Here is a 26,961-nt window from a genome sequence, read left to right as displayed (position 1 = left end):
TCATAGCAAATACTGTATCCATTTATTAAAACATTGCTAGATTTTTTGTAGAATATTATGAAAAGTCAATGCACATATAGGATATGTTGCTTATAGCTAAATGTTGTTCTCAGAGATATGGTTAAGGGTGCAGACATCTGGGTAAGCACCCTCCCTGGGCTCAATGTGTGGTGATGGTTAGCAGGACACTTTACTCTTGCAGTGCCTTTTGTCAACCAGGAGTGTTAATGGGGTCCCTGTGAACTGTCAGGGAAAGTTGACAAAAAGCTGAGGGGAATAAATTCCAGCAATCTCAAGGCAATTATGCATGTGATGTCTCACCTTCTCTTATTGGGGTTCTCCTCTCTTCAAAGTGTTCTCCTTTTCTGGTGGTAACCAGAAAAATTTACTGCCTGAAGTATCTCTTTTACTTCTTAGAATTTATTGGAATTCTTGAAAATTTATTGCATAAAAGATTGTTCTACCCATTTAAAAACATTTTACCAGTTGTGCATAAATGAAGGGAGATCCCTGTCTGTAATATTATAATTTTTTGATCCATACACAAAAGTTTGGTTAATCACAATTGTGAAAATGAAAAAAGATGTTGCAAATATTGTGCAGTATGATATGGATATTTTATAATGCAAACATGTACAATAGTTCCAGAGAAGCTACCACACATTTCCTTGTAAATTGATTTCAAGAATTAGGTGTTCAATCAAGGTAATAAATTGTAGCTGATGAGTTTGAGTAATCTCACAACTTGTTTGCTGTATAATTCATGGATAGTATAGGGAGAAGTTACATGGCAATCAGTTGTGGTAGTTAAGGGGTTAAGCATTCTGTGTTTTTACAGAGCTTTCAGAAGACAGTGAAATTGGTCTTTGTTCATATGACTTGATGTTACCGGACTCTGCTACCATATATGGCAGATTGTTTCTTGGTGCTTGGGACGCTGGGTTGGACAGTGTTGCGGATGAAACAGTGAACCTAATGCTTCATGCCACAGAGGTACTGGAATGTCACTGCAAATTTGTCCTAGTGTAATAGGTTAAAGGTTGAGTGCACAATGTTCTTTTCTTTAGTAAGGTTTAATCTTTTACTTTGTTTCCTCATTCTTTACATTAATGGTTGAATGTGGGAGAAGCTGTGGTTTTGATTTGCACTTCTATCATTAAAGAACCTCTATATTAAACATCATTTAATAATAGCCAAGAAATAACTTATTATTCCCAATTAAAATAATGGAAGAGAAACCTTGATTTTATTTTATCTTGAATTTACAGAGTAGGTAAGAAGTTAATTTCTCTGAACATTTTAAATAAACATAAACATAGTGTTAAAGGACCCCAAACTAGCAGGAGGCAGACCAGTTGGCTAATTACAAAGTGCAGCCGAGCTGTCAAATTCAGGACAACCACTATTAAATCCAGTGCGTAGTGGGATGGAGGGCTGGCACCAACAGATAACAAGACCAATGCCCTAACCACTCAGCCACACTACCTCTTAGAGAAATATCACAAAGCAGCAAAATAATGTTAAAAAAAAGGGCTTGAAGTGTATCAGTTGAGAAAAAACACATGTACTCAAGCAGAAACTGGTTCTCATTTAAAAATTTCTCAACTTCTAAGTACCTGCAATTTCAATCTTTCTTCCCTATCATCAACATCTCCAACTCAAGACACCCCCCAATGCTCATTCCTATTCAGGTTAAATGAATGACATTCAATTATTTTTTTCTCTTATCAGTACTTAGTGAAAGATATTTTGACGGTTTGCTGCTCAATGAGGAGCAACTTTAGACTCAGGGATGGACATTTCCGCTATGCCATGGGTGGGACCTACCCCAGGATGCACCTCAGAAATAGTACCAGTCCCTGGCCACCAGGTGCTGAAAGGTAAGCATTGTGAATTTTTAAGGGCATGTATTATTTCCTTAAGGGGTGGGTTTTATGAATTGTTGAAAATTTTAAAGCAGCCTTGCTTCTGCTTAAGCCCTAGTTCTTGCGACTATAAGAGGAGGCCAGAACAGTTTTGAAATTACACAAGCAACCACCCTACTTATAAACTTTAAAAGGCCATAATGGTAAAATTTGAACGGGAGTTTAATGGTTTAACTTGCCAAAGTTTATCTTGTTTTCTCTAGTATTGCTACTCCCCATCCCCCCCCCCCCCCCCCAAGGTTCATGATTGTCTCAGCCCGTTGTGTCTTGTGGAAGTCATGAAATGACAGCTCGCAAGGTTTTGAAAAAATTAACTTCAAATTCAAGGCGAGCTTAGGTGAAAATTCTGATGTTTTATTTCTTTAATCGAATTATTACCTTTTTCATTTACCACATAAGATGATACTCTATTTGGGTGAAGAAGCGAACACACTGGATACGGAAAGCTGGCGAATTAAGCCTCGGGCTATTTTTTTTCCCGCGCAGGGGTCGTAGTTCGCGTCAAACCGTTCGGCCCTACGCAAGTCAGTTTTCACTGTGATTTTCGATGGGATTGCACGAGCGGCGCGGGACGCGTCATCTGATAATAAATAAACCGTAGTCCTCAGTCACAATCATTTCATGTGAATCGACTTCCGGGCGAATCAACTTACGGGCGGTAAGACCCGTTGCCATGACCCGATGAGAGTTTTAACCCAGGCCTTTCGAAGACCAGCGCGCTGACCATGGAAACCGCCGCCTCCTCTGCAATACGCAAAACATGCAGTTGAGCGCGAGCGTTTCCTCCCTGTAAAAGCGCGCGCTTTGACAACAAAGGAAAAAAGGCCATTGTTACGTTAGTTGCAGAAAAGTTAGCGTGCGCAAAGGACACAACTTTCTATCAGCGACCTTCAAGTTGCCAGTTTTGTTACAGAAAAAGCGTTTTGGGCAAGTTTCCATAGCGAAAAATGGCTTCAACTTCGATTAAAAGCAGACAGGAATCTTCGCGGAATCTTTCCTATAAAGCCAAAAGTTTTGTTGGCAAATGTGAAAGAGAATATCCGTGAACTCAAGCAGCGTGCAGACAAATACTTTGACGACTTGGACAAAGTCGAGGAGATGTGCCAGCGAGCGAAACAAGACGTTGAAAGAATTCATCTGGAAGCTCAGGCCAAAAAAGAGATAGCGAAAAGAGATGCCGTCTTCCAAGCCAACTTGTATTTTGCTGTCCAAGAAATGACGGGTAAACGGAAGAGAATGAAATTCAGAGAAGAGACAACGGCGGCAGAAGAGAAGGGGCCTGAACCGACCAGAAACGCTGAGCGGGACACATTAACTGGTCGCGGTTGTCGCTATGTGAAGATTGGCTGTTCATTGGTGTTTGATGCAGTAGCTGTATATGGACTGTTCAAGTTAACGCAACCATACTTCTAATGCCCCATTCACACCAAAGCTTAAACATGTTTAAAAGTTGTTTTGTTAAACACAGTTTAATTTTTTTTTTCTTCATAGAAACTATTTAGCCGAATATTTTTGACTTGAATGTAGCACATTGGAAATGCAAGTTAGCAAGTACTTGAATCCAATGGAAAATCAAGTTTTTCAGTTCTCTGTTTATAATTTTCATTCATTGAAAACCAGTTTAACAAAACATGTTTTGCTGGTGTGAATGGGGTATAAGTCTTGGCTCAGTATTGGGGGAGGGGAGGTATTGACTGAACTGAAAGAAAGAAAATAAGAACGAACAATGTGGGTTTTTATGTTCTTCTTACTCAGGAAAATGGTTTCTATGACTTCTCAACTCCAAGATTTTTACACGAAGAAGGAAAACAACGGAAGGGAGATGAAGATAGCAACAGAACTTCAGCATGAACAGCAAAATACAAGTTGAAATCGAGTTTTGTAGAGTTTACGAATCAATCAGGATGTACTAAGAAATAAACAATTTTTTCCCTATCAAACGATGGAATTTTTTTTTGCTTTTTCTCGCGGAAAGTTTATCCAGGATTTTCTATCAGTTGAGAAGCGAGAAAGAAAAGTTATAGTTAAAAAGCAAGCAAAAGAAAACTAGGCATGTGAGCCCACGAGAAGTGAGCCCGCGCTAAGCTTTCTAGCTTTTGGTTGGCGGAAACAAGCGAAACAGCGTGCGCGAAAAACAGGGGAGGGGCATGGGTTCGGGGAGAGAAAAACTTCGCTGTGGAATCGACTACGAACAAAAAAGAGCGGTGAAAGTAGAGTCTGAAAAATGCTACTAGCTCTCATTAACGCTGTGGCACGAGCGGCGAGGGCCACAAGAGTCGTGTTGCCTCGCGAATCAAGCGTGCGAGAGTTGTGTGTGGGGTCTGGCATAACTTTCGAGCCTGGACACTTGCAAGCTCCTGTAGGACCTCTCTTACGCTTATAAGACAACCCTAATGAGAGCCTGCTTTTCGACTCTGATATTCGTAAAAGAATTGCTTCGCGTTTTGAGGTCCGGTACTGCCAATGTTGTCAAGAAACTAGTTTAGACTCACCCACATATTTATCTTGTGTTGGTTCAGATCTTTAGGCTGTGTTAATGGTGCTGCCAGCAGTAGTAGCAACAGTGGTCGAACGTTGGAGCAAGCCGAAGCTGAGGCAGCGGTCACAGTTGCCAGCAGTGATAGTACGGGAACAGCTAAACCTCCGATTTCTCTTATGGATCTTAGGGATGCTCTACAGGTAGGTTGGAGATTTAATTATGTCTATAATTACTAGTGGACTTCAACGAAAAAGCATTTCCTCGTCATGTCAATCAGACGAAAACAGTCGTAGTGCCAAATGCGGGGCGAAAACATCTGTGGGTCTTACTCTCGTCCATAACCTGAGTTGATGGCCTCTTCCGGTTCCTAGGTATCTCTTTTGAGGAGAAGGCTATCTTTTTTCTCTTCTCACATCTGCGGACGTACGCGTAACGGAGTTTCGCGTTTCCTCCATCGAGATGAACGCCCGGTGGCAAGTTGCCCCGTCCATACCCTAACATATGATAAGAAAAGCGGAAGGGGGAGGGGAGGGGAAGGGAGATAAAATCAGTAGAAAGGGCAAAGACCGGGAGAGTCCCTTGGTAACTAGTTTCAAAGGATAGAGCGTTACATTTTTAAATTAACTTCCGCAGTTTATAAAATCTTGTTTTTTTCTGCAGGTTCATCGGAGAGTGATTCCCTCGCATACTGTATATTCGGCAAACATCGAGAGAACACTTGCAAACATGTGTCACCCTGGTCATGACGAACTAGAACAAAACCAATTACACAAACTTGAGGCAAGACGAAGATATGAAAGACTGAAACAGCAAAGGAGCTTAAGCTTGAGATTGTAACTTAACCCCCTTAGTGTGACCGTCTTCAATCCAGCCGCTGAAATTTCTACGTAGATTTCCATGAATATTTTACTCTGTCCAAGCCCAAAGAACTAAATTCAAGGCTTTGATGATAGAAGCGACTACCCTTTCTCGCCAACCGACCAAGAAATAAAAAATGGGCTCAAATCTTGTGGTTATTTAGTGGTAATATAACTGAGATAATGACTTTCTTGGCTATCTTTGGACACCTGTTGTGGTTTGTTTGTCATTTGCATATCAGCTGTTCAATTCCGGTTTCACGAAAGGGGAACAAAAGATTTTAATTATATTTCTTTTCTGTGAGGTAAATAAGTTATTGAGCAACATCTCCCGCTTTGACCTACCACTCGAGGAAAGCCCCGTACCTTGTCACGTCGGCGTGACTCTTCAATCTTCTTGCGTGACAGTTAACCTGTCACGATAAGACCAGTAAACAAATAAGGAGTTGCCGTTGAAAAGGATACGCACAGGACTACGCTGGAAAAGGAAAAGTGACTGTCTAAACATCTGTTTGGCTGCTAATTTTCTCTAGTAAAGATAAAATGATTATTCAATGATTTGATAATTCGAGTATTTCTATAGCGCTATTTACGCAGAAATGATCATTAGTGCTTTACAATGATTCACCTACAAAACTATTCTACAACAATCTAAGTATACCATGTAAAATGTAAATGATACTTATAATAAATAAAATAATTCACATCAAATAATACTCAAAAACTGAAATAAAATAAAATTTCTGATCTAATACGGTTAAAGAAAAACCCAACCAAAAGGGTAGGTCTTGGGTTTAGCAATTGTCAATGATGGGATTGCACGCAATTTAGCGGGCAAACTATTCAATAAACATGGTGTAGCAGCATAAAAGGATATAGCAGCAAGCGTAAAAAGCATTTTCTCTTTAGGTGGTTCCAGTATAAAGGTGCCATTGCATCTAAAATTGAAAGACGACTTCGATTTAACACTAATTAAATCACCAACATACAGTGGCGCTAATTCGTGAATTGCCTGAAAAGCTAAAACTAATTTCAATTATACTTGAGTTGCACGTGTCTCGCTTCAAGTCTTATTGAAACAATTGTCGTAAAACTCTCTAAACCTTTTGCCAGTTTCCTACTTTGTTTACGTAAACATACTTTTTTGAAGGGTGGTTTCGTGTGGGGGGAAAGGAAAATAATTACGATTATGATATCTAGACATGATATTTTACAACCTCGCAAGGATTTTGTGGATCAGTGCATAAATTGTTCAGCTCGGCTACTCTCACGAGAATGTTTCAGTGAAGATTATATTTTAGGTTCCAAGCTTCCTGAAAGTCACGTACACGTTCAGATCCCTGGTTAACAGCAGGGTGTCTCGTGCGTCTCTACTTACCGAGAGCCCGGAGAAAGCTACCTCTCATTTCATAGTATGAAATGGCCATCCACCAGAGGAACTTCTTAGCCTATGTTCCAAGCTCTCAGGGAGCAGACAGAGTTCTTTCCTTTGCCCGTTCTCCCCCGCTCCCCTGAAGTGCCATGCTAAAATCACCGAGGTTGCCTTGATAACCTACCCCCAACAGTTATCAACAATGCGAACAAGAGAAGAGAGAAGTATTGTAGGAGTGATTTACGCGGTCAAGTAGCCCGAAAGTCATCGCGCCCGAAGTCCTGTCGCCCGAAACTTGTAGTCAGGTCGCCTAAAAACCTAAATCATGTCCCCCGATTTCTACATCGGGCGACTTGACTTTGGACGAGATGACTTTCGGGCGACTTGGCTTGTTACCATGGAAGTCAACGAACACCAATGCCTTCCTTTTAGTGTATTAGCGGAAGTAAAGAGAATCTGAGAAAAGCTCAACGGAGATTTGATTTCTAGCAACGTAACTGGATATAAATCCTTCAATCGATTTCTACATCGGGCGACTTGACTTTGGACGAGATGACTTTCGGGCGACTTGGCTTGTTACCATGGAAGTCAACGAACACCAACGCCTTCCTTTTAGTGTATTAGCGGAAGTAAAGAGAATCTGAGAAAAGCTCAACGGAGATTTGATTTCTAGCAACGTAACTGGATATGAATCCTTCAAAGGTTTTGCTGCTGCTGCTGCTGCTACGATTCACATCGGTCTAGGGTCAATAGAACGATTTTCCACCAAGTGATTCATTACACCTTTAAACTAAAACCGAGGAAATCACGGCAACCAAACCGAACGGAGACAATTCTCACGAATAATCAATAGGAACTGAAGGTGAACATGTAAACTTTCTCATTAGCGGGAAAACAATAGCAGTGAACAAGTTATATAAGTGATACAGCTTGTAAAGACTTATCTCTGAGTGGACCAGAGGAAGATCCAATGGAATTAGTATATTTTCTGAATTCGGATTACCCGCATTGCTTGTCAGATTGCCATGGATTATTTTACATACCTGACTAGTAAGCAAGACCGGGCATATGCTCTTAAACTGTCAACAAGTTTTCATTTCCTTTTTCCTTTTTCCTTTTTTTCTTAGAGCAAAAAATTAAGCGTGATTTCTTAGGAAGCATATTGGCGTTCGATAAACCAAACCATCATACCGACCTCCTCTCATTTTCCTCGAAACGAGGTGAAGTTTTCGCTTGAGGATGTGAAGTAGGCTCCTTGTAATGAAATCTTCCTGAATATCGAAATTTGCGGGCGCAAAGGTGGATGGGAACGCAAATAGGAAAATGCAAATGTATAAAATTGATGTGTTTAAATAAATTAGACTGTTTACTTTGAAAGAATCTAAAAACAGAGTTTTGATTTCCTCATGTGTTCTTGCCTCTACCAATGGTATGAACAGTAGTATTTTTCCTGAATCACTTTGCTGTTTATTACTGAAGATAGTGCAGGTGTTCCCCAGCTTAAGGTATATCTCCCGCGAAGTATATTGTAACAATTAAAAGAATTTAATTACAATTCTCCAGAGATGCGATTTTAATAAGCGACTTGTCTTGCTCGCTATCTTTAACGATTTCCTTTGCATCTGCAAAATAACACTCATCTATTCATTCGATATCAAAAGTTGAAACTCTATCTGGATCAATTTAAGGTTGTTATTTTCTGAGAAATCAACTCTGATAGCATGGTAAGCTAATGAACGAGCGAGTTCGGTATTGGCTGGGTGTCTCATTAACAGCCCGTGATTAAAACGACTTGATTGGCATTCATTGTGGTTTCCTTGTTTATCATTGGTTGGAATCAACGAGTGGTCTGCCCAAGAAATAAACGAGACTGCCGCCTGTCCCATTTCGTTCTCCGATTGGTTCGTGAGACAATGGCACCTAATTGCAAAATGAAATCCGCGGCTAATATGCCCTTTATATTCTAATTGCCTTCGCAGTAACGAAGACCCATCTATTGAGGCGATTCCCAAACGAAGATTTCATCCTTGGATGCGAAACCTTGCGTCGCTCGTCGGCGTTTGCGATCTTTAGATGTGTACTTGTGAAAGCTTTGTCGACGGGCGCGAAAGGGAAGTAAATTTGAAGCTTGGCAAAGAAAATCATCGCGTGAAAGGTAGTTATAATTTCCGATGAGTACGAGCTACAGACTGCGTGTTTGTCACTTCTTGTGTGTTGAATTCGGTCCGATTGAATTTGCTTCATTGTCCTTGTTGCGAGTGATTTTCTAAAAGATCACTTATCGGTTGAACGCTTCTGAACCAAAAATCGTATTTTACAGGGTTGAGTGATATTCCCGGGAAATTTAATATTGCCTGCGGAAAATTTGGGCTGCGATTGTGTGCAGTCGAGTACATTGGTTCTCGTTCGATCGTGTTCTTTTTCTTAATCTTTTGGGAATTAGGGGCTGTTTTTTTTTCGGTGCTGGTACGTCAGTCGAAGTCTTACTCAACAGGTGCGAAAAATTTACAATTTACGGTGTGAAGCACCACTATAATTTACAGAACAATGTACTTTTTTGCGTAGATTTTATTTTCACCGAATCGTGGCGTGTGTAAGGTTTTGTTTTCAACCGCGTGACCATGCTTATTTGTTCATGTAAGTCCGAAAGAAAAGCCTTAATTCAAGTGAGTACGTAAACCTGAATTCAGCACTGCGAGATAGTTGAGTTGTTTCGTTGTAGAGACACGTACTTTTGATCGTAAAATTCAGCGCATGGTTCAAACTCGTAAGTCAGTCGACACATGTGGTATTTTACAGTTTATTGTAAAAATCGAACATTTTGTATAAGGTTGCCCTGCATGTGGTGATCAACATTAAAGAAGTTTTTATAAAAACCAAATACAATTTTTTCTTAAATAGATGTCTATGGAACTTTGTTCCTACGGAGTATCAAATATTCTATAATTTTTTGTTTGATGTCTTTGTGCTCGAGTTACAGAATTCGCGTGAAAATTATCTTTTCAAGTTATTTATACATATGGACACTGGTGCAAATAGAGTGGCAATTTTTATTTCAAACTTCTCATAAACAGATCTTTTGCTGTTTGCAATTTTCTGATTGATTTAAATTCACCTTTGATCATTACTCATAAATACATTTTTTTTCCTATTCATTGAGATAAATCATTGGAGTGTCCTGTGACTACACTGAATAAGACAAATCAAAGGTCAGCTTTTTTACACACATAAAATCTAGGTCTGTCTCAAATGCATAAAACAGCTTCTGGTGTTATGTTTCCTCAACACTATGAAAAAGATAAAGATATGGGCAAAATTAAATTATTGCTTTCATTACGTTTGAGTTCTTATGAAGCTTAAATTTTTGTTTTAAATGTTGGATGATGCTCTTCGTGGATAAACTTCTGTCCAATGGATAAAAAATGTAAATCGATTAAACTTAGACCATAGACTACACTCTCTATTATGTAAGCAGCTTAAAAACCTTTAAGGGATGTACGGAGAACACAAGTCAAAGGCAGGTGTTGGGTGATTAACAATTTTTTTGGGTGTTCTCCTAGCATTCCAAGGAGGTCGCTTTGTTGGATGAACATGAAAAGTGCAGTCTGTTGCTTTCAGACATTAAATTTATAAGCTGTAGTTTTCTATTGATTTACTCCTACAATTAATGATATGTTTTTCAGCCACTCAGAGCTCTTGTTAATTATTTCAGTTCCAACAAAACTAATGTTGATAAAAGTGTTCCTCTCATTAACAGCCTTGCTAGAACTATGATAATGTGCTAATGCTTGTTAAGCAAATGATGTGTACAGTGAAACTCAGTAATACAGTGCAGAATGATGATTGATAATCAGAAGTGAGAAATTGTTTGGAAATGGCTGGGCTAGGTGGGGGAGGGGGGGGGGCAGATCATACACGAAGCAAAGTACACAGCCCTTCATAATTTCTCAAATATCTGTTCTGTGGTTTGTTGGTATAAGCAATGCTTCTTGCAATCTTGGTAGTGTCCAGTGTGTCTGTAATCAATTGATGATGATTCATAAGTACTAGAAAGTTTCTCAAACAAAGTCTTATGGCTGATGAAATAGGCAATGAAAAAAATACTTCTTGACTGAATCTAAAACTTTCTCTTGCTCCTTCCCCCCTGCTCTATTGTTTGTGTAATTGCAATATAGATATATATTTATTTATAAAATGTTCAGAGAAATGTGCATGCCATGATTGGTGAGAACTAGTTCATTATATTTCCATAAAGTATGCGCCTTACAGGAGTGCACTTTTGAGATATAATGCATGCAGCTTATGTCATTAGTATGAGCATGTGCAATTCACAATACATTTTAGAAAAGAAAAAGAAAAACTTGTTCCTTGAGCATTGTTGAGTTATATAAGCACTTGGGAATTTTTAAGAACACACAAGAAGTGCAAGAAGCACTGGCCTTCGGCTCGTGCTTCTCAGCTCTTAAAAATTCCTGCATGCTTATATAACTCAACAATGCACTAGGCGTGTTTTTTATTTGTTTAATATATATATATATATATATATATATATATATATATATATATATATATATATATATATATTTAAGTTCTCTTCAGTTGACCATAGCAATATTGATGGTATCATTTGTTTCATTTTTAGATTTTGTTTAAAATTGGCAAAAGCCTCAAATTTAAATTAATTTATTGTATTAGTGCTTCAAGTTCTATCAATTACAAATGATACATGTATAGGTTTCTCTGTTATGTTCACAAAAATTTTTAATTTTTCTTTTTAAATCTCTTTAATTATCTGTATCCAACATTCCACCAACATGGGTTGTTATTCAAAAATTAACCCTGCCTATAACAGGTTATTTCACACTTGAAGCCTTAATTGATCAAGTCTTAATTGATCAATGCCTCATTAACTCACAAAAGGCTGTATGAATGTATATTCTTGAGGAGGTGCACAAAATGGAAATATTGTGTTTTTATATTTTTAACATAAATTCTCTATGGAGGTCTTTTATAGATTTTATAGTGTTGATTGAGTTATTTTCTCTTAGTGTCTCAGTGCTTAGAAATAAATGTATAAGAGATCCAAATTTAATGAGGACATATTTTATAAGAATGATATAACAATCAGAATAATTATTTGGTTCATAACCTAATTGCGATAATGTTGTCATAGAAAAAAACAAAGCGAAGAAAAAAGCCATTAATGATTTAATTATCATATAGAACAAACAAACACATTGGCATTTCAATTCTTTTTTTTTTTTTTTTTTAATGTTTGGAATCACTTGAAATGGTTAAATAGACATCTGATTCTCCAAAGATTTAAGATGATTTTTTAGGTGGAAATTCTGTGATATACATCATGTAACAAGGGGTTAATTTTATGTACCAATAGGATCCTTTTTGGCTTTTTTCCTTTTTGTTTTGCCTCTTCTTTGGTAACCTTATGGCAATTAGGTATATGTAGAAAGCCTTTATGGAGTATGGTAATACTTAATTCAAAGTGACACACTGGTGAAGTTACAATGCAGAATTTAATTTTTATTTCATTGGGTCAGGTTGCAAAGTAAACTTAATGTTTAATTCTTACCCTTCCAAGAAGAAGTAAGTTGTTTAAAGGGAATTGTCAGTATTTTGAAATGCTGGTAGCATAGCTGAATGGTTAGAGCTTTGTAGCTGTCAGAACTCTGAAAAAGGGCTAATGCTCAAAACTTCAGCTTAGGCAACTCTTTACAGAGGCCAATGCACATTATCAACTCAGTTGATAAAATAAAAATATCTTGTAATACCTCCACTGACACAACAGTTTGTTTGAAAATGTACCCCTTTATTCATTTAGTCTGATCTTTGTTTGGTTATAAATCAGGTTGAAAATTTTTAGGTGATGATATGCTACTCACTTTACTTGCAATTCATTTCTTCTCTATTACACTGATTACTTAGAATTGACCCAAACCTGGTTTTCTCTTCTTTTCAGTTGTGTATGAAGCTGATCTCATATGATCATGGAGTCAGCTCCTGTGACTGAGAGCTCTTATTCCACATCAGCTAATGCACAGAGTGAATCTAGCAGTATTGTGAAGGAACCTAAAGCACCAGAGGGAACTCTATTACGTCAGGTTCAGGATGCTAAAGAAAGTATTACTGTTCTTAAAAATCAGGTCTCTTTTGCAAACCAGTGTCTTAGTCTTCTTCGAAACCAAATGAAGCACGCCTCAGACACCCTGAACATTCTTCAGGATCAAGTTGACCTAGCCCAAAGAACTGTTAGCACTTTGACAGAAGGTAGTGCCACTGGATTGGCAATACCACAGCCACAGAGTGCAGCAGCTACAGCAGGAGTGAGTAGGTCTCAACCATTGTGGGCTCCTCCCACTGTAACATCTGATGAACAGAAGGTGATTGTTCATGACAGTGAGGGGCCTAAGGTATACACGTTGAGCAAGTCAAGTTTGTCGTTAGGGAATCAAGCTGCCACTCCTTCAGACTGTGCAACATCACATGAGCATGGCCAAGTGCCATGTGTTATGCATCAAGTCCCAGTGCATTGTCACTGCTCAACATGCCTTTCTCGTGCAAATGTCCATCATGTTCCACAGGCATTTCATTCCCAATGTCATGCCTCTCCTGCCAGAGCTATCATCCAAGTTGGTCCAGATGTGCCTCCACCTCCACTTCATGTGGTGAGCATGTCTCCCAGCAGTGTGGTGGTAACGGAACCAACAAATGTTTCAACAAGCCTACCTCAATCCAGTCCTACCAGTAAAAGTGCACCGAGTCAAGAGGAGAGCAAAAACAGCTCAAGCGAGGATGGAAGTTCTTCAAGGAAAGAGTCTGCTTCAACTTCTCCAATGGCACATCAGTTACTTCAGGTAATTGATGTCTTGCAAACGGTTGATGATGAAGTTGGTTGCTCCCGCAGGTCTACCACACTTTCGTCCATGTCTCGTGGTGTCCCTGTTGGTTATGCAATGACAGGTGATCACCTTAACATCCCATATGGAGGTGGTGCTGTCTCTTTCCACAAGTTTTCACGAAGACATCGCAAGCAAAGCATGAGTCCCGCTAAGGTGATATCCTCTGAATCTCTGACAGCAGCATTTCAAGAAAAGAACTCTTCAGGTAATACCTGCTTTAAATATATACGTTGAGTAATTATTATTTTAACCCCTTAACTCCCAGAGGTGATTAACAAGTAACTTCTCCCTAGAATATCCATTTACTATCCAGCAAACAGGTAATAAGAATACTCAAATGTACCAGGTAGAAGTTGTTATCTAGATCTAACACCAAATTCTCGTAACTAATTTACAAGGAAATGTGCGGCAGCTAGAAGGGAGAATTGACAATCAGATCTTGGGAGTTAAAGGGTTAACAATATCCACCTTGATGACTAACCAATCTCGAGCATGGTGTCGTTACTGCAGCTGTTTTTCCTGACCTGGCTGTGATTGGTTGGTTAACTGTTACTGCCTAATATATCACTATTTCACAAATAACGCTTCGCAAATCAATGTATGATATCAAGCGGATAGTGATTTATGTGGTGGATAACATTAGTTAAACTTTAAACAACTATGCTAGAGCCAAAGTCTGCGGAGCCTAAATACTTAAATTTCAGATCTCGTTGGTAATATGTGATCAGAGCAACTTTAAGTTGAGTGTCAAAAGTAATCCGGAATTGCGTTACTTTGCTCTGTGATTGGTTCAGAGAATTCCCGCCACTCTCTCAATCAATCAGATGAAAAGATAACGCGTATCGCGACCTGGTCGCCCGCGTTTTCTCGCGCTTTAGGTGGTTGACCTGTTTTAACTTTGAGTCCTCATTGGCTCTTTACGGTTTTCCTTTTTTTGATTGGCCAGGTTTTAGTTTTACGACAGTCAATCGAGAAGCGCCCCATGCAGCTATTGAAGTTTGCTTTGTTTTTCCGTCTTTCAGTAAAAACTGTGCTCAGAGATCACTTAGAGTTGATGAGAGTGCCTGCTCCTGTTCTGGCTGCTACCCTTGAGCCAGAGTTCCTAGTGGTTCCATCCAGTAGCTACTCTTATGACAGCCCACCAGCATCAGCGACTGATCGCCCTGAAAAAGAGGAGGACGCGAAGGAGAAAACAAAAACGTTAACCGAAAGCTTATTGGTCGAGAGGGTCGTGTCATCTTCAGTAACGCGCGAGGAGACTGATAAGGTGTCTCCAGCCCGGTCACATGTACCACCCGAACAGCCAAGCGGTGCTCCAGACGGAAAAAGAGTTTTGGAGGAATGTAGAACCGAAGGATCGTGTAATATATTTGATGACAAATCACAACCAAGTCGAGTTTCTAGTGATTCTCTTGGCTACGTCTCGCTTACGTCTTTGCCGGAGAAAAACAAACAAACAGACACGCGGGTCGATGCAAACGGCCTTTCTTCACCCAATAGGAGATATACAGGAACAAGCCCCCTAAATTCAGATGTCGGTATGCCGTTCATTTCACCTAAGACTGAAGCTATTAGTTCTGCACTGAACAATTCGACTGATGATGTGTCGTTGGCAGCGGTAGTTTCCAAACTGGAGCATGCCCCTGAAAAGTCTCCAGTTTTGTCCTCAACTTGTCACATGACAGCCTCCCAGGCCCCACCCATGGCCGTTATCTCTTTACCTAATAACGCTGAAAGCTCAGTTACGCCTCAAAAAATCACGTCTCCAACAAAAAAACCGATCATTCTGTCGAGACGATCGTCACGAAGTAGCGAACAAAACATTCCCCAGGGGCTCGTGGTACTCGTCCCTACGATAGAGGATGCCAAGCGTCTGATAGCATCCACGGGGGGTAGTTCAGACGGCCACACTCCTGTGTTAGTTCCTCAACATATGTTAAATGAGATTCACACGAAAAACGCCGTTTCCGAAGATGATCGGGACGTGCAACGGCAAATACTCGGAAAGCGAAGTCGTGATATGGTTTCCCCTCCGTGTCCCCCCCAGCCAAAGAGATCGGCCGTTGATTCGGTTGTTATCGATTGAGATGCGTTTTGTAAATATGGATTTATCGAGAAGAAATATTTATTAAAGTGTCTTAGAGAAGTAAAGTACGAAGCATCCGTTGGTACTGGAGAGGTTTATTCCCTTGTTAACCCTTTAGCCCCTAAGAGTGACTAGAATCTAATTTCTCCTCACTATATCCCCCCTGAATCAAACCTGGAAGTAATGAGAATAGAGGAGATGATCACCAACTAAAGCACCTCTTGATTGTATAAGAAATTCTCCCTGTCATCCTCTAAAAATGTATGGAGAAAATGCAAACTGATCTCAGGATGTAAAGGGTTAAGGGACATTATAAGAAGTACAATCTTTTGGCTTACAAAGTATTTATCTACAACTACTTGTCTTATTCAGACGATGACGTCGACATACATTTCGAAGATGTGTTGGTTTACAGCTTTTGTATTTAAGAAAATTCACTCTCTCGGGGTCAAAATAAGCAGGGGGGGGGGGTTCCCAGGCGATTTTCTCTCACTACTCACTAAGCCCTGCAGTACGGGAACCTAAATAACCCTGAAGATTGAGAGGATTGTTATCATATTTCCTGATTGGGTTTACTCATATGCATTAATTCTGAATCATCCCTATCTCATACGCATTAATTCTGAATCATCCATATTGAATTTTGAGAAATTGTAAAACTTTAAACCAATGTTGTAGGATTTACAAGCCCATTGGTTTTTCTGGATTATTCCAAATTTCTTGCTTCTCTTGGGAAATATTACATTCTCTAGCCAAAAATTTTTCAAATGAGAAACCGCACTGAAGTTAATAGCATTTTCTTCAACTTTGAGGGAAAAAGGAATTGAGTGAAATCTTTGTTGATGGCTCTGCAGCGCTGGGCACTGTGATCGGTGAAAGTCTAACGATCTTTTAGAGACCTCAGCTATCAGGCCTTCGCTCGATTTGTCTAAGTCCCCTTTAGCTATCTTAATTTCTTCTATCTTTTTTAAGACGTTATGCCTTGTGCGGTTTAATTTCTCCTGGCCGAAAAAAGGCGTTTCTGTTTTATAGGGAGAGTGATTTGTAAAGTGAGATTTACTGGTGGAAGCAGCTTCAGCAAATTATTAGTTTATTCTCTGGTATCATCTGCGATGGCTCTGTAACATCAAACCTAAAAGACGTGTGCGCGTCGTTTTGCCTCACCAAGTTTTGGACTATCCATATTATTGCATAAATGAACTAGAGCGACGTCGATGCGGGATTTCTAATCGTATTTCGTCCCCCAGAGATGGAAAAGTGTCGTGAAATTTTTGGTTCACGGCTTTGAAAATCGTTGACGGTACCCACACGATCGTGCCGGTAAAAACGTGTATTGCTCTCAGACCTGTTGCAATGATGATGTAGAAGATGTAGACAAGGGCTGCTATTTTAGTTCCAAATAGCACGATCGGGACAAAAACTCCCAGGAGAGACAATAAGCCTATCGCAAGAGCCCCGCCTTGAAACAGAAGAATAGAGAACAGTACAAATACTGAAGATCCTACGACGAAGGCGAGGAACAAAAAGAACGGAAGAAAACCAGTTATCATGAAGGTGCCCAGGAAGACTGAAGCCACAGGGTGTCTCTGGACAAAATGGGTGAATTTTCTCGCTTTGCTCATCGCTTGGCAGTTATGGAGATACCTCAAGTGGTCTCTTATGGCGTGAATGTTAGGATCCAGCCACGGAAAGAGGAGATCGCTTTCAATCATTCCGAGGATAAGCTGAAAAAGGAATTATAACATGCAAATAAATACTTTCGAAAAATTCAAACAAAGAAATTGTATGCGAGGGAGTTAAATGAGATAGATCATGAAATCTTAGGCATTTCATATGCGACCTCTTTTCTGGTTCATTGAGACGTGCGATCATTGGTAAACTTTGAATTGAAAGGTAGATCAATCATCCTATCAGTTAAGAAAGTAACTTTCACCTACTAACCTAAATAATTTTTCAATATCGCAAGTTAGATCTTCATTGAGATTAAGATAAACTTGGAAAAGACAACCTTTTATAAAAGTTACAATTTATCAGTATCTCAATGCGATCTATCCTATACTGGAGAACATGAGTAGCTTGTGGTCTCTTGTCGTCATCCATCGTGCTTTTTTTGTTTCAGATTTTTCCAGTTTTAAGTCTTTAGTTTGACACTTCAGATACAGAGATTACTTCATGGAAAATGCGCGCGTACGATTTTTATTCACGAGTTGTGTAGTATCAGAAAACGAACTAGCGAGCGCAGCGAACGAGTGAGTTTTCTGATACGTATCAACGAGTGAATGAAAATCGTACAAAGCATTTTCCATGCTGTAATGTGTTTATTTCATAGGTGCTGAGATTTTTTCGTGTTGTCTTTGGTAGACAAATAGCACAAATGGGGCAGAATAGCCCTTTTTCTTCAAATGTCGTTCGAAGCTGGCCATTAAACTTCGAAGCGAAGTCGGCTCGTACTCGTTGCCATCTTTAGTGCGTACGGAGATAATAAATTCACTAATGAATTCATTCAACTCAGCCGCTGGAATATCTTCAATTTTCCTGTCTTCGTCCTTCGTTTTCAAAAATCTTTCAAGCAATCTTACATCTCTTTCAGTTTTTTGAGCGGTGTTTTTGTTTTCGTGTTCTAAAATGAATTCTTCAACTGAGTAAACAGAAGTGAACCTTCCCTCGGCCATTTTTCAAAGCGCGTGGGTTTTGTGCAACAGCTCTCGCATGACGTTCTTTTCAGTACGTTCATTCATCATCAGTGAAATTTCGTCGTTCGCGTTGCTGATTGGACGAACGATAATTTTTCACGGTGAAATTTTGTCGTTCGTACTCCTGATTGGCTACATTTAGAATCAGTACGAATTTTATTCACTACGATTTTTGTGGGTAAATCTCAGTACCTATGAAATAAATATATGAAATATCTTGATAATATATTGATATTTCAGATATATCTGACCACATTGTCAGTGCTAAAGTCGCACAAAACTGCATGGCCTAACCATTAAAAAAGATACAGGGTAATTTGGTATTATCAACTAAGTTGACAACGTAAATTGACCACAGTAAAGAGTTATGAGACTGACATTTCGAGCGTTAGCCCTTCGTCAGAGCAATTGGAGGAATTGCAGGATGTGTGTGGGTTTCTATGCAGAAAATGGAGCTACGCTATTGGTGGGAATATGGTGACGAGAAAACTTGAATAAATTAGTTGAATGAAAAGCGCTCGTTAATACTGTGGGGATTAAGAGTGTTAATTTGGGAGATAAATTTTTGCTCTAGAGCTTTGCGGCTTTCCGAACTGCCTAGATGTTGGGAAAGGCCACAAACCACCATATGCTGCTTCGAATAATTAGGGAGATTTAAGTGTCTAGCGACTGGCTTAGATGCATCCTCGTCACTTCTTTCAATATATAACTTTTTACTATAAGTACAAGTTATGCAGTAAGTGGCATTGGTGGAGGTGCTCGTGAAGTGATCAGTGATGTTAATGGATCTCTTGGGTTCCGACACTGTCTCTACGTTATGAATGAAACGACAAGTTTTGCATCGTGAGCGAGCGCGCGCGTTTGAAAGTTCCAGATTGGTCATTGGTTTGAAATTAACTTCTGACCAAAAAGTTGCCTATTTTGTTATCACGTTTAAATGAAATTAGTGGTAGTTGCGAAAGATAGTACCAGTCTCTGAATCGTTTTGGAGTAATTTAAATTTTTCAAGACTGATAGACTTAACTGCGTGGTTGTAAGAGTGAAATGCGAGCGGTGAATGGAATGAGATTAGTATTTTCCTTCTTAGCCGTTTGTCGCACGAATAAATAAAGGGGGTAGGTTTCTAAAGAAACTGTGGTGCTGCGTCGGTGAGAGAGTATAGCAGGTAATTTAGTGTTAACAAATGGGTTGAAAACGTAAATTGGCCACCATAAAGAGTAAAAAAGCTGACGTTTCGAGCGTTAGCCCTTCGTCCAATTGCTCTGACGAAGGGCTAACGCTCGGAACGTCAGCTTTTTTACTCTCTAGGTGGCCAATTTACGTTTTCAACCCAGTTGTTGACACTAAATAATACGGTTGTAGTACTGTCTGTCGATTAATTTGTTGGGCACGGTGGTGGCCCGCTTGAACGACAGAAACAGGATAGCCACGTTTGTAGAAAAACTGGCACATTGTCTCTGATTTTCAAAAAAATCAGAGTCGTCACTACTCATAAACGACGAAGTCTGAGAAACTGTGATAAAGGTATGAAAATCTTGACGTGTGATGGATGCGAAGATGAATACAACAAGTAACTATGTGACTCTGTAGGTCTGTAGTAAACACTAGTGCATAGACCGTTGCCTTCAATTGAAATTTTGATGTCTAGAAAATGCCAAATAAGTGTCGGAAATTTCCCAGGTATATTTAAGAGCCGGGTGAAAGGAATTGACGGCGGTTATAAACTGAGTGCGCTCCACTCTGGTACACTGGAGGTAGCGCCGATGCAGTCGTCAATGTAGCGGCCGTAGAGTTCAGGTTTAAGGCCGTGGTATTGACTAAAAAATTGGTGTGCGATAAAACCAACGAAAAGATTTGCGTAGCTGGATCCCATTTTAGTACCCATGACAAGGCCATCAGTTTCTTTGTGGTAGTTGCTACCGAATGAAAGCAATTGACTGTAAATGCTAGTTCGGCTAGACGGAGTAGTGTTTCAGAGCTAGGTTCCTTAACAGTGCGTTGATTGAAAAAGAAAAGTTTGAGGGCCCGGACACCTCTGTCATCGAGAATGACAGTATAAAGAGATGTAATATTCATAGTGAAAATAAATTTGTTTTGGCTAAGGAAATTAAAATAACGAAAAATTTCAAGTGCGTGTTGGTTGTAAGATGGTAAAGTTTTGACGCTAGGTGCCATAGTTTTGTCTAAATAGCTGGAAATGAGTTCGGTGGAAATAGGTTCGGTGGGACAACTGCAGGCAGAAACGATGAGTCGACCTGGGTTGTTAGGTTTGTAAATTTTAGGCAAAAAGTAAATACACCAAGTTCTAGGAGTGATGATGGTGAGATTTTTTGCAGTGGCCGGCAATATTCTTGTTTCGCAATGTTTTGGTCAATGAAAGTAAGATCTTTGTCAACTTTGGCATTAAAAGAGGTGTCAGAAAGTTGCCGCAAAGCTTCTTTTTTTTTGGTAGGGGGTCGGCCCGCCAAACAACGACTGCGCCGCCTTTGTCAGCCAATTTGTCTTTGCGTTTTTTAGACATTTTAGTGCCGACCACTCTTCTGAAGAAAGGTTAGAAAATTTGGTGTTACGATTGAATTTAAATTTGAGGCGACATTTTTGATGATGAAAAAATCTTTATTTTCGATGAAATAATCGAAAGATGCAAATTGGCCCTCTGGGGGAGTCCATTTAGACAATCGAATCTGAAGTGTTTCGAAAGTATCTTATTTACGCTTCGAAAGTACCTTATTTACGTCATCAACTTAGTTGATAATAGCAAATTACCCCGTCATACTCTCCCACCGACGCAGCACCACAGTTTCTTTAGAAAATTACCCCCTTTATTAACGTCTTTTAATTGCTGCGACCACTTACTCTTGCCTTAGGATTTTTTTCATCCACAGATCTCACAACAACGGACCATGCCAAGCCTTAGCAAGGGGCAACCCCCAGGAGAAGTAAGTTACCTTTTTCCTTTCCTCCCTATTAGTAAAGGTCTAGCATTCCGTTTAGCCATTCTCATTTTCGCCAAAACTAGGTTTTGTAGCCACATCCATTTCATCATCGGCCGTTGCCTTCATTCCAAAGTTATTCCTGTGGGTTTTCGCTCCAAATTTCCTGCATTTTCTTTTTCTCATTCTAATCAATATTGTCACCAAATTCCGTGCGCCCAAAATTCTTTTTCACGTAACATTATGAGAATCACAATAAGAGCCAAAAAAACGTAACGAACTCAACAAGCAAATTCTACATTGCCGCTCTGAACTTTCTAAAATCTGTCCACTGTTTAAATACAATCTATTCGTACCAAAATTAAAGATGCCAATTCTAAACTTTCTAACAATTTGCACCAAATTCAGGCACAAAAACTCGACCAACCTATCGGACCTCAAATTATTAGCGACTCATCGCCTGAAAACCTCGAAACTGTGATTACCATTCCAGGAGATTTACTACTTTCCGATTCAGAAAAATCAGTTCTCAGTAAGGGCTATAATTTTGTTCCTATTAGGAAAAACCGACGAAGTTTCAGTTAAGCAAGAAATTAAAAAATTCCTTCGCCGCGTTCAATTGAAAGCCTTTTTTTACGACAAGCAGGATGATTCTAACACCTCGAATAAAGATACTTTAGAAACACTTCACATACGATAGTCTAAATGGACTCCCCCTGAGGGCGAATTCGCATCTTTAGATTTTTTCATCAAAAAACATCACCACGATATTAACAAACTTAAATTCAATCATAACACCAAATTTTCCAATCTTTCTTCGGAAGGAAGGAAAACACTGATCGCATTCCGTTCACCGCTCACATTTCACCCTCACAGCCACGCAGTTAAATCTATCATTTAATAGTGTAGTTTGATCGTTCGGGTGAGTGTAGTCCTGAGAAGGACTGTTGTCAGTAGTGGTGACTGACGTTTTGACAATCTGAGCAGAAGTCATCATCAGAGTCAAGTGAACAGTTGTTGTCAGTCGAATGTACTTAGTCCGGTTTGTATAAACTGATTGGTAAGTTTTGCCGTGATGTTATTGGCTGTAAGACTCAAGAAGCGTAGGTCGGTCGTGATTGGTCTGTCTCGACCTGCCTAAAGTTAGGTCATTCCGTGCCGTTCGTTTGTAATGTTAATGTCGTAAATGAGTTGTTTGTATGGTGCCGGTAGTGGTTGACACCTTTTGTGGGGAGTCTGTTCCAAGTTTCCAGGGTCAGTCGTTGAAAGTAGTTGGTGCTGTAGGTTAGGCATTACGCAGAGTCCCAGTCAATAGTGTGGTTCTTAAGTCGGCGAAGTTCAGCAATGTGATTGTTGACATCGCCTTTCCTCGATGCTCGTTTGTGTTCAGTCAGTCTAGTTGTGAGGTTTCCGCCAGTCTCATCGATGTAAGAGGCGTGGCAGTCGGAGCAATTGATCTTATACACTGCTCCCTGTCTGCACACTGTCTGCCCTGTCTCCCTGTCTGCACACTACGTCAGTAACTGACGTAGTGTGGTAATAGGTTTGTGAGCGACACAGATATTGAATGGTTTCAGGATGCGCGAGATGTTCTCAGATATGCCCTTTATGTATGGTAAAGTTGCTATGGTCGTAGGGGTTGCGTTGTCGTTAGCTTGGGTAGTAGTAGTAGGTCGGTGAGTGTTACGTTGGATGAAGTCTTCGTTGTAGTTTTTCTTTGAAAAACATGGTCAAGGTACTTGTTCTTGTCGGATAAGCTGTCTGTCGTATTGCAAATTAGTTGCACTCGTCGCGTAAGAGTCCTGATAGTTGTGGCTTTGTGTGATGTCGGGTTGTAGGATGACTCGTCCAGTAATCTGTCGGTGGTTGTCGGTTTCCTGTAAACTGTTGTCCATAGTGAGTTGTTGTCACGGCTTACTCATTTTCTTCGACTTCTTTAGTAAACTGTATGTCAGTGTTTAATTCGTTAGGGTGGTGGAATGCGTCGATTTCGTCGTGTTGTACGGCGGTGAAAGTATCAGTCAACGTAGCGTAACCAAAGCGGTATCGTTTCTCGGAAAGTCGAAAGGGCGCTTTCCTCGATGTTCTGCATCACAATTTCTGCTACAACAACGGAAACTGAAGACCCCATAGCTGTACCGTATAACTGTTTGTAGTGTTTACCGTTGTACTGAAAGTAAGTTGACGTCAGGCAAAGGTTTAGTAAGTCCATAATGTCCTCTGTCGGTAGCGGTAGAGGGTCGGTAGATTGTAGGTAGATTGTAGGATGGCAGTCTCAGTACATTGTAGTGCCATTTGAAGTGGAATACTTGTAAAAAGCGATTTCACATTAAATGACACTGGTTTGTAGTCGTTAGGTATCTGTACAGTCTTAGTGACGTTAATGAAGTCCCCGGTAGAGTGTAGTTCACGTCTGGATTTGTCGGTGAGCGGTTGCACTACTGTCGTCAGGTACTTGGACATGGCATGTCGGAGAACCACAGAAAGAAACAATAGGTCGCATTGGGAAACCAGGTTTGTGTAATTTCGGCAGACCATAAAGTTTCGGCAGACCATAAAGTTTCGGTGGCTGTGGTACTGAACACCATCGTCGGTAGTAGCGTTGGCTGTCAATGGCGTCTGTCTTCTTGAGTGTCAGTGATGTGCTGTTCAGTTGCGTTGAAGCGCAGGAGTCGGGTCGCGTTTGAGTTCTTCGTTGGTTTGTTTGTCGTTAACTATTGCATCCATTTCGTCGTGATAGTCAGTCTTGTCCATGACAACAGTAACTCGTCCTTTGTCGGCTGATAGAATAACTATGTTCTTGTCGTTTTTCAGTCGTTTAAGGGCATGTTGTTCGTCTTTAGTCAAGTTGATGCCATGTAGTGACGCTGATTGTATAGTGGAAGCAATTCTACTTCTGATGTTATCCTTATTAGACTCAGATAGCTCTCGTTGCAGGAAATCTACTTACTTGTCTGTTCAAAATCACCAGAGTCCATCTGAATCATCAAGGGGGCGGGTAAGAATGAAATGCAGGGGCAAAAATTGCAAATCCAAGTCTTACTTCTACCTAAATTTGGTCTTTTAAATCACACCAATACGTTGATTTCGCCCAATAGATGTGGAAGCTCTTCCACATTAATTATCCTCGCGTAACAATAGTACTCAGTTACGTCATAATGATTTCTCTCCTTGACTCACAAATGAGAGTACAATTTGTTCCTTTATTTCTATTTCATAAGATTTTGAGAAAATCAAATATTTCACATTCGAAAAATCAGGATTCTATGCTGGATGCGATACAACGTAAACCTCCTGGGGCATATGGTTCTAGGCGAGAAAAATAATCTTGTCTGTAGTAATTTGCACACGCGAGTAGGCTCCTACCCTTTTTGTTTTGTTGCTTAGTTTCTACGATATTTCACTCATGAATCTCATTATCTTGGGCCGTAACCGTTCTTGATCGTATTCCCTTGCCAAACCTCTCAATTAGACTTCTCTCAAATTTTTCTTTCCCTCTTTCCCGGATCCTTTGAGCCGATATTGGGCCCACGATCTCCTTAAACTTTCAGCGGTTTCGTTACCCATGAGGCTACTCAAAATCCCATAGTTCTTTCTCTCTTAGCCAACATCCAAAATGGTGGGTTTTCGTGAAAATCTATGTTGTAAACATCCTTTTCCATCGAATCTGTTATTGTCTTTACTTCACCATGCGGTTTCCCCTAGTGACAATAAACCTTAATCTCCTCTTTGATAGTTATATCTTGACGTTTCAACCTTGATATAGCTTATTATCAAAGCGTTAATTTGTACACTCGTAACTTCTGGTAACAGCTCCTCGTTATGCGTAAACTTCACTGAGTGACGAATCATCGACTTAAGATATTAAGTATATTACTACCAAAATCGAAAATAATAGAACTCAACTGTTAAGTTAGCTGTTAAGGATCGATTAATCGGTAGATTTTCCTATGGAGCGAACTCCGTGCAAAATAATAAAGGAAACACGAGAGTTTGAAAATCAAGTTGAAGTATAAGAGTATCCATTCGAACGAGGTTTGTCTTGACTCGTGAATACGTTGGTACATTCCTTGATGTATTCCTGTGTCACTGATCACGCGATGCGAAGATGCTAAGTACATATATATGTATTTAAATACACTTCAGGTGAAGGTCAAAGCTCACGAACTTCGAGGGAAGAAAAAAGAAGATCTTCTAAGGCAGCTCGATGAGCTGAAGAATGAGTTGGCCTCCTTAGAAGTCGCCAAGGTTACTGGAGGGGCTGCATCCAAGCTGTCCAAAATGTGAGTTGAAATGAATTAATAAACCAATCCTAAGTTGTTAAATCAATAGTGATAACATGATTTTTTTCCAAAACTGTCTCTGTTTGAACTCCAAAACCTGTACTTATTTCTACTCACATTAAAGCTAAATCTTAACTGTGAAAACATGATAAAATTGTTCATTACTAAATGATTTCCTACACCCAATTTACTATTGCTGAAAAATAGATTTACAAAAGAGTAATGCTCTGTGTGAATGATTGTAGACTTTCTGGAGGTCTCGCAGCAGTTGATTTTCTTAGTGCCATAAAACAATTTTTGGGCAGATGGAAGTTTTCTAGAGTCAGTTTAAGTCTGAGGTGAAGTGAAACAGGCATCCCTTAATTATTTTTGCCTTCATTTAAATGCCTAGTACATTCCCACAACTGTTATTAAATGTTTGTCAATTGTTGTAAGCAATTATGCTCAATTTCCAATGTCATTGGAATTAGTGAAAATTAGAAATGTTTGTTATTATTTGGATGCACAGTGTCCCAATCAAGTTGAAATTTTTTTTATATATATTGGAACATCATTGAAATGTATGTTTGAGAAATGATGGAGAAAAAGTTAATTAAGATCCAGTTGTTTGAAGGCAGATTAGTGCTAACCCAAGGTTAAATTTCAGTCTAGGTTTCTTTACTCCTTTGTTCAAAAGCCTCTATGGGATAATTTTCTATATTCTCTTCAAGCATCCAATCATTAATTTTAGAAAAGGAGAGTTATACTGAATTTTTCTTTGAAGCTTACAGATCTGAAATCAGATTTCACACTAACCCTGGGTTATCTTAACCCAGCTTTAACCAATCAGGTGCAGATGTTAGCTGCTTATAGATTGGCATCTAGATACGTAACAAGTTAATGATTTTGGCTGTGTTTCATTATGATCATGATGCTAGTGGATTGATTTAAAACAAATTATTTAATGGTACAGATCATAAAAAGGCTTTAAGAAGCATGATTTTGTTCCTTGAATATATGTTTTTTTAGTCTTGTGAGACTCTCCTTGATTTCTTTTACTGGCAAACACTATTATCAAACTACTAAGAACTATTGTAAACTTTGTTGATGATTTTTTCAGAGTTACAAATTCCTAACTAGGAATATGTCTCTTTGCAGAAAACTTGTTCGCAAATCCATTGCTCGAGTTTTGACTGTTATCAGCCAGACTCAGCGTGAAAACCTGCGCAAGTTCTACAAATCCAAGAAGTTTAAACCTCTTGATCTCAGACCCAAGAAGACGCGTGCCATGAGACGTGCTTTTACTAAGCACGAGGCATCCCTTAAGACCAAGAAGCAGCAGAAGAAACTCGCACACTTCTCATTGAGAAAATATGCTGTAAAGGAGTAACTTTCTGCTTTTCAATAAATGCCATGTATAAATAACAAGAGATGTTG

The 26,961-nt window shown here is 39.6% G+C and overlaps 4 protein-coding genes, 1 long non-coding RNA gene and 1 pseudogene across 6 annotated transcripts in view; 3 read left to right on the top strand and 3 right to left on the bottom strand.

Moving 5' to 3' along the window:
* LOC113668209 (transcriptional adapter 1) overlaps window positions 1-6,001 on the top strand; it is an 8,848-nt gene extending 2,847 nt beyond the window's left edge. The window contains exons 7-10 of the mRNA XM_027184094.2: window positions 839-993; window positions 1,732-1,880; window positions 4,445-4,604; window positions 5,065-6,001. Of these exons, the coding sequence (XP_027039895.1) occupies window positions 839-993; window positions 1,732-1,880; window positions 4,445-4,604; window positions 5,065-5,241 (641 nt within the window). The 3' untranslated portion in view covers window positions 5,242-6,001. The remainder of the gene's footprint in view (window positions 1-838; window positions 994-1,731; window positions 1,881-4,444; window positions 4,605-5,064) is intronic.
* A 2,483-nt stretch (window positions 6,002-8,484) lies between these two features.
* LOC113668219 (uncharacterized) lies at window positions 8,485-15,701 on the top strand. Its single transcript, XM_027184103.2, has 3 exons — window positions 8,485-8,788; window positions 12,611-13,755; window positions 14,573-15,701. Exons 2-3 carry the CDS (start codon window positions 12,633-12,635, stop codon window positions 15,634-15,636), a joined length of 2,187 nt encoding a protein of 728 aa, XP_027039904.2. The 5' UTR covers window positions 8,485-8,788; window positions 12,611-12,632; the 3' UTR covers window positions 15,637-15,701.
* Window positions 15,702-16,712: 1,011 nt separating this feature from the next.
* LOC149047146 (uncharacterized) lies at window positions 16,713-24,391 on the bottom strand. The gene is made up of 2 exons (XR_016186329.1): window positions 24,213-24,391; window positions 16,713-17,360 (listed from the first exon to the last, which is right to left on the bottom strand). It is a non-coding gene; the product is annotated as an uncharacterized LOC149047146 (long non-coding RNA).
* Window positions 17,837-18,385, bottom strand: LOC149047148 (uncharacterized). The gene has a single exon (XM_089205399.1). The coding sequence runs from the start codon at window positions 18,306-18,308 to the stop codon at window positions 17,955-17,957; it is 354 nt and encodes a 117-aa protein (XP_089061525.1). The 5' UTR covers window positions 18,309-18,385; the 3' UTR covers window positions 17,837-17,954.
* On the bottom strand, window positions 19,145-20,504 carry LOC149047147 (uncharacterized; annotated as a pseudogene).
* LOC113668195 (large ribosomal subunit protein uL29) lies at window positions 21,156-26,952 on the top strand. 2 transcript variants are annotated; one of them, XM_089205398.1, is made up of 3 exons: window positions 21,156-21,268; window positions 25,409-25,545; window positions 26,683-26,952. In XM_089205398.1, the coding sequence occupies exons 1-3, from the start codon at window positions 21,233-21,235 to the stop codon at window positions 26,912-26,914; spliced, it is 405 nt and encodes a 134-aa protein (XP_089061524.1). In that variant the 5' UTR covers window positions 21,156-21,232; the 3' UTR covers window positions 26,915-26,952. The 2 variants fall into 2 exon arrangements, with proteins under 2 accessions (XP_089061524.1, XP_027039874.1); XM_027184073.2 differs by lacking the exon at window positions 21,156-21,268 and adding an exon at window positions 24,784-24,881.
* The last annotated feature ends 9 nt before the right edge of the window (window positions 26,953-26,961 follow it).

The sequence above is a fragment of the Pocillopora damicornis genome, chromosome 4 (genome assembly GCF_964200805.1).
Source record: "Pocillopora damicornis chromosome 4, jaPocDami1.2, whole genome shotgun sequence".
Classification (NCBI taxonomy): domain Eukaryota; kingdom Metazoa; phylum Cnidaria; class Anthozoa; order Scleractinia; family Pocilloporidae; genus Pocillopora; species Pocillopora damicornis.
Note: the sequence above shows the minus strand (reverse complement) of the source record. Positions and strands in the feature narration are given on the sequence as shown.